The sequence below is a fragment of the Trichomonas vaginalis genome, chromosome III (assembly GCF_026262505.1).
Source record: "Trichomonas vaginalis G3 chromosome III, whole genome shotgun sequence".
Classification (NCBI taxonomy): Eukaryota; Parabasalia; order Trichomonadida; family Trichomonadidae; genus Trichomonas; species Trichomonas vaginalis.
The window spans coordinates 17,095,888-17,108,454 of NC_067205.1; the positions used below are offsets into that span (position 1 = coordinate 17,095,888).

Consider the following 12,567-nt stretch of genomic DNA (forward strand, 5'->3'; position numbering starts at 1 on the left):
GTTGCAAACTTTTTGGCACCAGTAGCGAAAACGGCAGGAACTATCATAGGTGGAGTATTAGGTACTAAAGCAGGTAATCCGGCGATGGGAGCACAAGCAGGTAACGCAATTGGTGGAATAGCTGAAGGAATACTTAATAAAATAGGGGGTAGATAGTGGAAAAATAAATAAATATTATTTTTATCTTAGTATCGGTTGAAGTCTTTGATAAACTTTTTCTCCTTTATTTAAAATTTCTCTTATTGGGGCAGCTTTTGGTGTTATTGATTCAGCAACGTCACTAATTGCTTCTTTATTCTTAAATATCCAATTTGCTCCTTTCTTCATTGTTTCCCAAACTTTATGCGCTCCTCTTTTTACTTTATCCCACAGTTTCTTAAAGAATCCTGCAGCCATAGTTGATTATTTCATTAAAATTAAAAATTCATTTTCATCTTTTAATTTTGATTTTTTATTTATTAATAAATGACGACTAACTATTTAGTGCCAAACACCAAACCGATTAATGGAAATGTGTTTCATTCATTCGAAAAGATAAATGGAATATTCGCAAAGAATGATGGAAGAAGATATTATAGAGAACTTGAAAGTTCATGCTATGACTCTGATGCTCCATATTTTGATGATAAACAAACTCATTTAAGAATTACAAATCCGGCTCATGATGTGAACCAATTTGGTGACACATATATTAAACGCAAAGTTAAAGCAACTCTAGTTTCAAATAAAGCTTTCACATGTGATGCCGCTTTTAAATGCATGCGTTTATTCGTTGGTTACAAATCATCAAATCAAAGCTTTAAACAATTAGAAGTAGAAACTGAAAGAGGTGATGCCGGTTATCTTCAGATGGAATGCGCCCGTGAATCTTTTGCATTTGCAACATATAAACCAAAATCAGAAAGGAAAGTTAAAAAGTTTGTTCATTCGTTATATAATAATGTTCAAAAATATGATAACTCAGTATGTGGTAAATATATTGACCCTTCAGAAGTTTTCAAGAAAGCAAATGATGAAGTTGATGTCACTTTTGATATGATTATTCCGGTAAATGATTTGTTAGCATTTCAGGCGTTCGATGATTATCCTAAATCATTTGGTGAAATCATTCTTAAATATTATGTTTTCAAGGATACTTTAGTATTTTGTCAGGTTGACCCGTTAAGAGTTGCTGATTTACAAAATTATGTTTATGAAAAGATAACTGATGAAAATTATGAAAAGATTATGAATCATGTTTATAAATATGATCGCAAATTCCAACAAATCGGACTTCCTGCCAAATTAATTACAGGCTTAGCCGCTACATCTGCTGACGCAACAGTTGATGACGTTATTATTTCATGCACAAAGATGGAAGTTTTAGAGGATAAATGCATTACACCAGGATACGGTTTAACTGAAGAATCAGTTAAAGCAATACCACGTTTATTTAGTAAGGAAGATCCATTCATGATTCCAGCTCAACATATTGACGTTCGTTCACTAAATGGAGGTTGCATCACTCCTGAAGGTATCAGCTCAGATTTCTCATACGCTCTTCATAATGTTTCAGATGTTGTGTTAGCATTTCCGAAGAATGCAATGCAAAGAACAGTTTTAGAAAATCCAATGCTTCGAGGTCTTCAGGTCACTATAGATTCCAGAAACTTCCCCGATCAAGCGATGACCACAGTGGGTGACATATTCTTTACACGTATGCTTCAAGCTTCTGATTTAGATGGAGTGAATGAATGCACAGAAGAATACGAGGACTCATTAACTAGACCACTGAATGATGATGATGGCACACCATTAGCTAGAACATGGAAAGACCAAACTTCATTCTTATGCACTATTCCAGTTCAACGTGATGGAGCGGGTATATTCTTTGATGGATTAGAAACTTTCAACTCACAAGTTACAGTACAAGTGAAAGCTTATCCAATCATTCAGGGTGAAAATGACACTTACTGTTCAAAAGTGACAAATCCTCCTCAGGTTTGGTTTACTAGGACTACATATTGGACATGGACACCGGACGAAGGTTTGAAATATCATCCAACAGGTACACCACCGCAGTATAGAAGTTCATATGATGAAATATTGATGAATAGAAATGTTTAAAATTATAAATTTATTTTTGATTAAATGGATTTAAATTCATCCACTCCTTATGAAGAATTAGCGGGAGTATATAATACATACGTAGATGATATGATTAATGAAGCATTGAGTGATAATAGAAATGCTCTATCTAAGGAAAAATTAATGAAAATTCCATATTCTGAATGTTACTTAAATTCAATCACTGCAGCAATTGGTAAACAAAATAAAGGTAAAACATTAACGATATTAAAACAAATTATCATTATTGCTAACACTTCCCCCATTCACATGTGTTAATTTATATCAACCGTTCAGGTTCACCTTCAGATAATACATTTGAATCTTTAAAGCATTTAATCAAAATTCCAATTATTTATTTATCACAAGAAGAAGCAGAAGATTATTTAAAAAACTTTTTAATGTATAAAGAATTATATAATACAATCAAGAAGCAAGGATTAGAGGATAAAATTATTGATAAACAACGGGATGAATTATTTGAAACACTTTCCATTTCAAATTTTGATAAAGAATTTTTGCATTCACTAATTTTTCTAGATGATGCCGTGAAATCAAAACTAATAACAAATGAGAAATCATATTTTAATCAGTTATTAACTCAATGTCGACACATTCAGTGTTCATTCTTCATGGCTGTTCAATACTTCAAAGCATTAAGCACAAACATTAAATCAAATCTATCAACCTTTTCATTTTCAGTGGGTTTAGTCGTCAACAGTTGAACGTTATGCTTTATCAAGTGAATTTACCAATGAGCATTAATGAACTTTACACACAATATCAGCAATTAGGTGAACATGGAAAAATAATAGTTGATTTAAATAAAGGAGGTGTTAAATTTGATTAACTTTTTATAATTAATTTTATTTTTTATTTATAATTAAACATGACAGAAATAGCAAATCTTTTACAGGTTCCATTAAAACAAGGGACAAACAAAAGGGGTGCATATAATAGAACTATGAAAGTTCCAGACGGAATGAAAGAATTAGTTCATATTGTTGCTGGTCTTCAAAAAGATGTTAAACAAATGAGAAACGTTTTAACATTACCAGAAGCTCAAGCATATGCCAAACGTCATGGTCCAAATTGGGAAGCACACGAAGCAGACATTACAGGTCCAAATGGAAAACCTGATGGTATAAATGAAGTTTTCGTTACTGATGGTCAAGGTAATATTAAAGTCATAAATGGGTATAAATTAACTATATCTGATTATCCTAAACGTAAAGCATATAATGAATGTTATCCTATGCAATTTGATGAAAATGGAAAAGCTGTTAAACAATACATTGGAGAAGGTGAACATGGTTCAATTAATTCATACCGTCATAATCCATATTCTTATTTCAATGAAGAATTAAACGCTATTGAAGAGGGACCGGATGGATTACCACGATATGTTAATCAGTTTGATGGTCAATATACAAATTTGAGACCTGAAATTCCAGCTAAGAAATTCTTTAAAGTTGCTTTATTCGATCCAGTGTTCAATGAACAGAAAGAAGCAATGAAAGCAGAATTTAAACCAATTCAAGTGGCAAGAATTTCTTCATCTTCACTTTCAGAAGCGTTCAAGGAATTGATAAAGAAACCACTTTATTCTCAACAAGGTTATAACTTTGATTTAATTAAAGAAAGTGATAGACGTAAATTAGAAAAATCAGTTGGTTTTAAGAATGCATGTAATGAAATGATTAAAGATATTGTAAATGATAAAATAAGACTGGAAGAAACTCAAAGCAATATCAATAACATAATTGGTGCAGTTACAAAGAAAGTATAAGCAAACAATGATGAACCTTGGGATATTACCGTAACAACTAAATAAAACTTTAAATATATTTTTCTTTTTTTATTCAATTATAAATGAGAAGACGTTTCACAAGTCAAAAGAACACAAACGCAAAAGCAGAGATTACGGTTGGTTATAACGTAAATGATGATAAATCACGAATTATTCAAAATGTTAAAGTTAATGTTAGCCCTGAATTAACAAAGTCAGCAACTCAACCAAATTTATTAACTCGTGACTTACCAAAGAATGAGGAGAATGAAGACCCAATCATTTTATCTGAACCCGGTAAAGAACCCGTTGAAATTCCCACATATCCAACATACCCCCCACCTCTTTCATCAAACATCGAGAACTCAGGAATCTACGATTACAGTCGCAATACGCCATATAAAATAGACATTAATTCTGAATTAATGAAAATTTACCGTGATATAATAATTAATAATTATGATTCAATAATAAATTTAATTGATCAATCCGGTTTAATTATTTTACCTTATGAATCATTAATTCACATTATCGCCATTCTTTGTGATGTTCAAGATTCAGACGTTAAGATTCAATTTTTCATAGATGATGAGGTTTCATGCTGCGGAACAGTTGCAAAAATAAATCCTATAAAGGATATTAGCACAATTAAGATATCAAAGAATGGAACAACAACTGAACTTCATTTAACATATAATGATATTTATAATAAAATAGTTGATGAATATAAAATATCACTTGAAAAATTCTTTGTTAAGGCTATTTAATATTCAAGCATTAACATTATTGAATAATAATCCTTTGAATCATAATCAATAATAATTGACCTTTCACCAGTTTCTATCGTTTGTTTTATTTCTTTTTGTTCCCCACTATCTGGATCGGTCATTGTAATTGTTTTTGTTATAGTATCAGCTTTATCTTTAACTTCAATCTTTTTTCCATCGGGATATTTAAACCAAAATTCCAAAAATTCGATATTGTCAATCTGTTCATATTTTAATCTATCAATTACATTTTTAATACCATCTGAAAATCTTATGAAATGGTCATTATATGGGTTTGATTGAACTAAATTTGAATGAAGTGAAATATAACCCGATGATGAATATGACATTGACTCATATTTTCTGAAAACACTAAAATTTATAACATGAATGAATTTCTTATTCGTTGAATTTATGAATTCTTGAGGTAATCTTATTCTAGTTTTATTTATCACTGGAAAATAACGCTTTACCATATTTTTAATCGTAATAAAAAATGTCAATTATCAATATTATTTCGAATAATAACTGTGAATTAAATTTAACAGTTAGCGGAATTTATAATGTTACTCTCGTTTCTGTGAGTGGTAAATTTAATCCCATTCTTTTAGACCCTTCAGATTATATATCATTTATTAAAGATGACCTTGAAAAAACGTATGATATGTATATAAATAATGTGATAACGAAATGGGATATTAACATGATTTTAAGTTATTTAAATGAATCATTTATCGTATGGTATGAAGAAAATTTTAAATCAAAACCCGATAAACTTTTTGAACTTGATGAAATAAATAACCTTATTAAATTTCCGCTGAAAATTAAATTTTGTACTCCTCATCTTCGTTCATTGTTGGGGATATTAAATTTTGAAAAAGATGTTGGGGATGTTTTGTATTCTGACACTGGTTCCAATTTCATTTTAATCAAATGTGATAAAGTTAATACCCCAATGAGATTTTCACATCAAACATTAGACCCTAACTCTTACCCATCAATACAAAACATTTTATCCATCAACTTAAACACATTTTCTTTATCATATCCGTTTCAATTATCCGGGAATTCATTTATTCTTCATTCAAAAGATTTATCAAATATTAAATTTAGAATAACCGACCTATTTGATTGTGATTTAGAATTCATGAATGAAATATTATGGCAATTTCAAATAGAAAAAATAGCTGATGAGATAACAGATTAAATATTTATTTTTAAATCATAATAAATGATTAAACAACAGCAACCACAACAACTTAAGGCACAGACCATTACATACGCCATATATGCATATAATTCAAAGACGGCAGAACAAACGCAAATGTTGAAATATGGAGATTTGGAGATAGTATTGAAAAATGACCATTTCGAATTCGTTTGCAAAGGTGGTGCAGTGATATCAAATATAAAAGAAATTTTATTTATGAATTCAAAAATTAAAGGAATAACGGATGATATAACATCAATTCCACCAGAAGAACAAAGATATTACGCATTAAATGCATTTCCTAAAGTTTTGAAGATTGGAAGATTTAATTTAAATGAGGAATTCATAAAAGGTTTCCTAAATGACATAATGAAGAAAGCAGATAAGGAATACGTGGATAGTGAGTTAGAGGAGAAAGCAGATAAGGGACTTGTGGCTAGTGAATTAATGAAGAAGGCAGATAAGGAATATGTGACTAGTGAATTAATGAAGAAAGCAGATAAGGAATATGTCAACAGTGAGTTAGAGGAGAAAGCAGATAAGGGACTTGTGGCTAGTGAATTAATGAAGAAGGCAGATAAGGAATATGTGAATGAAAAAGATAATGAAATTAAAGAAATGGTTGGATGGTATCATGAATGGACATCAAAGATTTTAAAAACTAAAGCTGATACGGGGTGGGTTTCAGAATGTTTAGACCTTAAAGCGGATAAAACATATGTCAACGATGAGTTAGAGAAGAAGGCAGATAAGGAATATGTGGATGAAATATACCAAAGTTTGATAGGAACAACTAAAAATATTGAAACTATTGCTGGTGACTTTTCCGTCTATGAAGAAAATAAATATTTTAGAGGGCAATTGGTACATTCCTTAAAAAATGGTATGCGGTGTAAACTCATTCCGAAAAATAACAATGAAATGTATGTAAGTTATATAAAGAATGATGACACACAAGTTAAAGTTCCATTAGACAACAACTGTTACTTAAACTTATATGGAGACGAACAAAAGAAATATTTAAGAGTTTATGAAATGACAGATATGACATTGTCTAACGTAGCTCCAGCACCGTATTATTTCGACTATGGAGATGATGTCAGAACGCCGCATGTAGATGAACAAAAGCAAACATTATATTTAGATTATTATAGATATAAAAGATATAATGCAATAGAAAAAACGAGAATAGTATATTATTATATAGATGACAAAAATAAATATTATAGTCAAGATTTTACATACCCTGAAAACATAAGATTATATTATAAAAAATATTCTGACACAAACCAGAAGAAACCCGAAATAGTTACACTATATTTTAAGTTCAAAAGAGACAATCCTATATTATCTCATATGTTTGATTTAATGAACCCAGTGGGTTCTATTTATACATCTATGGATGCAAGAGGTCCTCAAGTAATGTTTGGTGTTGGTGCATGGGAACAAATAGTTGACAGGTTTTTGTATTGTGCAAACTCTTCAAAGGAAACAGGAGGAAGTAAAACGATTTCAGGTGAAAATTTACCTGCACACAGTCACTACATAGATTTAAGTACATCTCAAGCAGGTTGGCATAAGCATAGATATTGGGATTGGTCAGGAATGACAAAAGGTAAAGGATATGATGTTAAAGACGACGTTAAGTTTGCTATAAATTGTTACTGGAGTAACACTGAGGGAGGAGGAAACCATACACATCGCTTTTCAGGATATACACAAACACGGGACAAAGTAAAGATTATATGCCACCATTTATGACTGTATTTGCATGGTATAGAGTTCATGAATGAAACTAAATATATTTTATGTCTGTAATTAATTAGGTAATGAAGTAATGGATGAACTGCAGAAATAAATGGTTACGTTAATGGTTACGTTAATGGTTACGTTAATGGTTACGTTAATGTTTTTCAGGTCATTCAAAAATAATTAATTATTGAATAACCTGAAGGTGTCCACTATGTCACCATGTGTCACCAGGTCACCAGGTCACCAGGTCATTTAACTTCTCTGAAAAAATGTGACAACATGACATTTTGACAACAACACAGGAAATAAATGTTTACGTTAATGTTTTGTCATGATCATTCATCGTTTCTTTGTCATGACTTCTTCATCGTAATGAATGTATATTCTTTGTCAAACATGAGCGTAAATGATTTGTCATGATTTTCTTCATCGTAAATGTTTTGTCATGATTTCTTCGTAATGAGCGTAAATGATCCAAAAATAATGTTTAGGTGAAGCGGTGAGATTTCACCTGTTTTTTTCACCTAATTTTTCACCTCAGGAATTTTCATGACTTCTTCGTAAATGTTTTGTCAAACATGAACGTAAATGTTTTGTCAAGACTTCTTCATCGTAATGAACGTATATGCTTTGTCATGACTTCATCGTAAATGTTTTGTCGAAACTTCTTCGTAAATGATTTGTCATGATTTCTTCATCGTATATGCTTTGTCATGATTTCTTCGTAAATGTTTTGTCAAACATGAACGTAAATGTTTTGTCAAGACTTCTTCATCGTAATGAACGTATATGCTTTGTCATGACTTCATCGTAAATGTTTTGTCGAAACTTCTTCGTAAATGATTTGTCATGATTTCTTCATCGTAATGAACGTATATGCTTTGTCATGACTTCATCGTAAATGTTTTGTCAAACATGAACGTAAATGTTTTGTCAAGACTTCTTCATCGTAATGAACGTATATGCTTTGTCATGACTTCATCGTAAATGTTTTGTCGAAACTTCTTCGTAAATGATTTGTCATGATTTCTTCATCGTAAATGTTTTGTCATGATTTCTTCGTAATGAGCGTAAATGATCCAAAAATAATGTTTAGGTGAAGCGGTGAGATTTCACCTGTTTTTTCACCTAATTTTTCACCTCAGGAATTTTCATGAATTTTCCCGAAATAAAAAATAAAGTTAGTTTTATTTTTATTTTTTTTTTTATTTTGTATATAAAAATAATAATTGAGTTTTATGTTTTAATAAAAAGAAATTCTGCAATGATGGGGATAAAAATCCACCAGCAAAATCCTTTGATGATGTTGGAATTTCTAATTGAAGACGTCTGAGCTCCATTGCCTTTTCAATTGGTAACTCGTCAATTCCCTCCCAAAAACTTTGCAAATCCTTCTTGTTTATATAATTTTCGTATTCGTCCTGAGTGAATTCCTTAAGTTTTGTTAAAACACATTGTTGAACCCCGAGAGATTTCATAGAAGTTCCCTCTGAGTGCATATGAAAAAAAAAGTAGAAAAATTCTTGATATTAATAATTTAAACATTAAATATCATAAAAATTTGATGTTTCTTGAAAATCATCCATTCTGTAAAGAAATTTGTGAAATTGATGATGAAACTGTCACTTTACAAGTGTTAAATGATTCATGAGGAATTATTGAATAAACAGAAGATCGTGCTTCCATAATCAAAATTCCTCAGGCTTGCTTCATCGGGAATGAAGATTCGTTTTCATGATAATACTAGCTAGTCTATGCTACATGTTCAAAAGCTCATGACAGAAATCAACGCAGACATCATTTGATTCCAAATTTGAGAGAAGAGGCAAGATCATTGAATCAGTTCTCAATTCCGGAATAAGATGAATATCCAGCTGCTATCGATTCTATTTTTGTTCATCATGGTACTACATATTTACACTTATATTATCCAAAAAATTTCTAAATAAGATTGCAAATAATTGAACAGTTATATGGTACAGTGTAAATGTTGCAATGTATTAGACCCAATATTTATAATTCATATGAAGATCTTACCCAAATTTTTAATAGATTCAATTGAAAAGGAATTGAATACTGGATTAAAATAATTGAGCAGGTTGTGAAATCGAAGTATTGTGTTTTGACTAAAGTTAATTATTTTTATTGAAGTATTCTCAAGTAGCGTTTGATGATAATCTAATGAAAAGTGACACTTTTGCTTGTTTCATAATTTTATTGATGCAGTATGATTAATACAGTGCTATTATTCGGATAAAACCTGTAGATTCAATTTAAAATCTCATTCAAAAATTTGAGTTGAGGTGTTACAAAAACACTTTGAATATATTGTGGGGCGATCATTATGTTTTAAAATTTTATGCAAATTATCTGGTAATATATGGTAATCAAAAAATATAAAATATAGTGTCAAAATCGCTCATAACAATAATGAATTTTTATAAATGATAATCCATCTTTTCTTTAGTGTCATTTGTATTGGAAAATTAAAAACCCTTGGATTATCGCGATCATGGGATGATTACTATCCTGACACTCCTTACAATCAATCAATCCAGACAGCAGATCCTGTAACTTATCAAACTCGGTATTACTATTACGTTAATAATGTATTATTTGAGAACTTAACAGCGCAAGCTATATATGCGAAATCATATACTATAAACATGGTCGTTGAAGATACTACTTTTACTAATATTTCATCAACAAAAGATCATGGAACTGCAATGTTTCTAACTTCTAATATAAATTTAATTCAAAATAAAGTATGCTCGAGCAAATGCTCTACAAGAAATAATGGTCAGCATTTGTATATAATTACAGGTAAAACAGATCTTAAAACATTTCTAACATCTTTTACAAATAATGGTAATTTAATGTATGGTACTGGTGTTCTATCTACTTCAAATGCTAAAAATTATTTAACAAATTCGAACTTTTCGAAATGTCAATGCACATCGTATTCTGCACTTAATTTTCATTACTGTATAGCTCCAAGCAATATAACTTATTGCAATATTGATAGCTGTAGTAGTAAAACTGATTACGTTCTGGGAAAGGGATCAGATCGTTCCGATATGTTTCTTCAAGTCAATGATTGTACAATACATAACTGCAGCTGTAATAATAATTTGATAAAATTTGATGGAAGTTCAATGGTATTTAATATCAATTTTATAGATAACTCTTTACAAACAATAACTTCTCCAGTCCTAATAAATGCTGGCGCCAGTATGACTCTAACAAATTGTTATTTTCAAAACACACCTCAATTGTTTAATGAATTTGTTCATGCAAGCGAAATAAGAGACTCTAAAGTGGAAATAATTAATCAAAATTATCCAGCTTCTAGATGTCCTGGATTAGAAGAAGAAATTGAATCAAAAATTCATTCCAATTTTCATGAAAAATATTTTGATTGCGGAGAAAATATATATCTATGCTTTTTCATAGTATACGATAAATAAATACGGTTTGCCGCTCTATTTTTATTTAAGTATCTATTTTTCCTGAAATTGAATTCAGATTGTGTAAGAATGAATTCAGAATGCTAATAATATTGTTCCCTCCTTTATAATATGAAAGAATCAGTATGTTTCTTAACTAATTATACCCAGCTTTTGGATTTGTTGATATAATCTTGAAAAATTCCAAAGAAACCATATGTGTATATATACAAATAATCATCTCTTTAGATTAGTTGTTCATATGATTGATAGAACTCAGCTTCATCCAAGAGTCAAAATATGTGATTTGATAATGTCTACCGGATTTTTCAATAACTTTTTTTTAGATTTTAGTGTTTGTATTTCAATGATTTGCTCCATACTTTCCTGTCTGTTGAGACAGTTAAAAACTTCTAAAGGAAAGTAGTGACTTTAAAAAGTGATTTGCAAAAATAGCTCAAAAATCATTGGAGGACATGAAATATTAATTTTCTGGGCATACTTTCAATAAACAAGTACTACCAATGATCCATCTGATGATTTTCTAGCACAAGATACCATTAAGATATTTGAAAGCTTATTTAATACATCCAAAATAGATAAACCTTTTGATAAGAAAATTATCGTTAAATACTAAGATCTATCTTTTGAAATTATAAAATTAATGCTAATGATATACCATGAAAGACTTTTTAATACATAAAAAACTTTATCCTTCAAATTTTTCTCACATTCAATACATAAGAAATTGAGTAGAATGACATAAAAAATTGAATCGTTTGTCAAAGCAAAGTAATATATAATGAAATAAGTTATAACTGATTATTCAAGACTATAACGTAAATCTAAAATCTCATTCAAATATTTGAATAGTAATTCTGTAATTATAAAAACACTTTGAATATTTTATGGGCGATCAAAATGTTAAAATTTTTATGCAATTTAACTTGTGATATATGATCGTTGAACAATATTTAATAGTATGTTAAAATTGCTCAAACAATTGAATAATTTTTCAAATGAATCATCTTTTCTTCAGCATTATTTGCATGCCAAAATTAATTACTCCGATATTATCGAGATCATGGGATGATTACTATCCTGACACTCCATACAATCAGTCTATCGAGAGCAAAGATCCTGTAACTTATCAAACAAAATACTATTATTACGTTAATAATGTTATATTTGATAACTTAATATCGCAGGCTATTTATGCTTCATCATATATTATTCATATGGTTATTGAAGATACTACTTTTACTAATATTTCATCCACATCAAATCATGGCGGTGCAATATTTCTTACAAATTCTATATATTTGATACAAAATAAAGTATGCTCTAGCAAATGTATTTCATCAAATAATGGCCATCACATGTACATAAACGCAGGAAATACAAAATTGAAAACAACGCTTTCATCTTTTGCAAAATGTGGTAATTATTCACATAGAAACTCTATTATATCAGTTACTTCTGCTAATAATTATTTAG

At 29.9% G+C, this 12,567-nt stretch overlaps 3 protein-coding genes and 1 pseudogene across 4 annotated transcripts, besides 1 other annotated feature; 3 read left to right on the forward strand and 1 right to left on the reverse strand.

Annotated features, from left to right (window-relative positions):
* The first annotated feature begins 1,530 nt into the window (after window positions 1-1,530).
* Window positions 1,531-8,180: a mobile genetic element.
* Window positions 2,996-3,527, forward strand: TVAGG3_0717110 (uncharacterized protein; the record flags this gene model as incomplete). The annotated part of the gene is made up of 1 exon (XM_051243987.1): window positions 2,996-3,527. A coding segment is annotated over one exon (532 nt), but the record flags the coding sequence as incomplete, so codon positions are not given.
* Window positions 3,620-3,895, forward strand: TVAGG3_0717120 (uncharacterized protein; the record flags this gene model as incomplete). The annotated part of the gene is made up of 1 exon (XM_051243988.1): window positions 3,620-3,895. The coding sequence occupies one exon, from the start codon at window positions 3,620-3,622 to the stop codon at window positions 3,893-3,895; it is 276 nt and encodes a 91-aa protein (XP_051090575.1).
* On the forward strand, window positions 6,402-7,421 carry TVAGG3_0717130 (annotated as a pseudogene). The gene has a single exon. A coding segment is annotated over exon 1 (1,020 nt).
* A 649-nt stretch (window positions 8,181-8,829) lies between the features above and the next one.
* On the reverse strand, window positions 8,830-9,123 carry TVAGG3_0717140 (uncharacterized protein; the record flags this gene model as incomplete). Its single annotated transcript, XM_001300104.1, has 1 exon — window positions 8,830-9,123. One exon carries the CDS (start codon window positions 9,121-9,123, stop codon window positions 8,830-8,832), a length of 294 nt encoding a protein of 97 aa, XP_001300105.1.
* Between the last annotated feature and the right edge of the window lie 3,444 nt (window positions 9,124-12,567).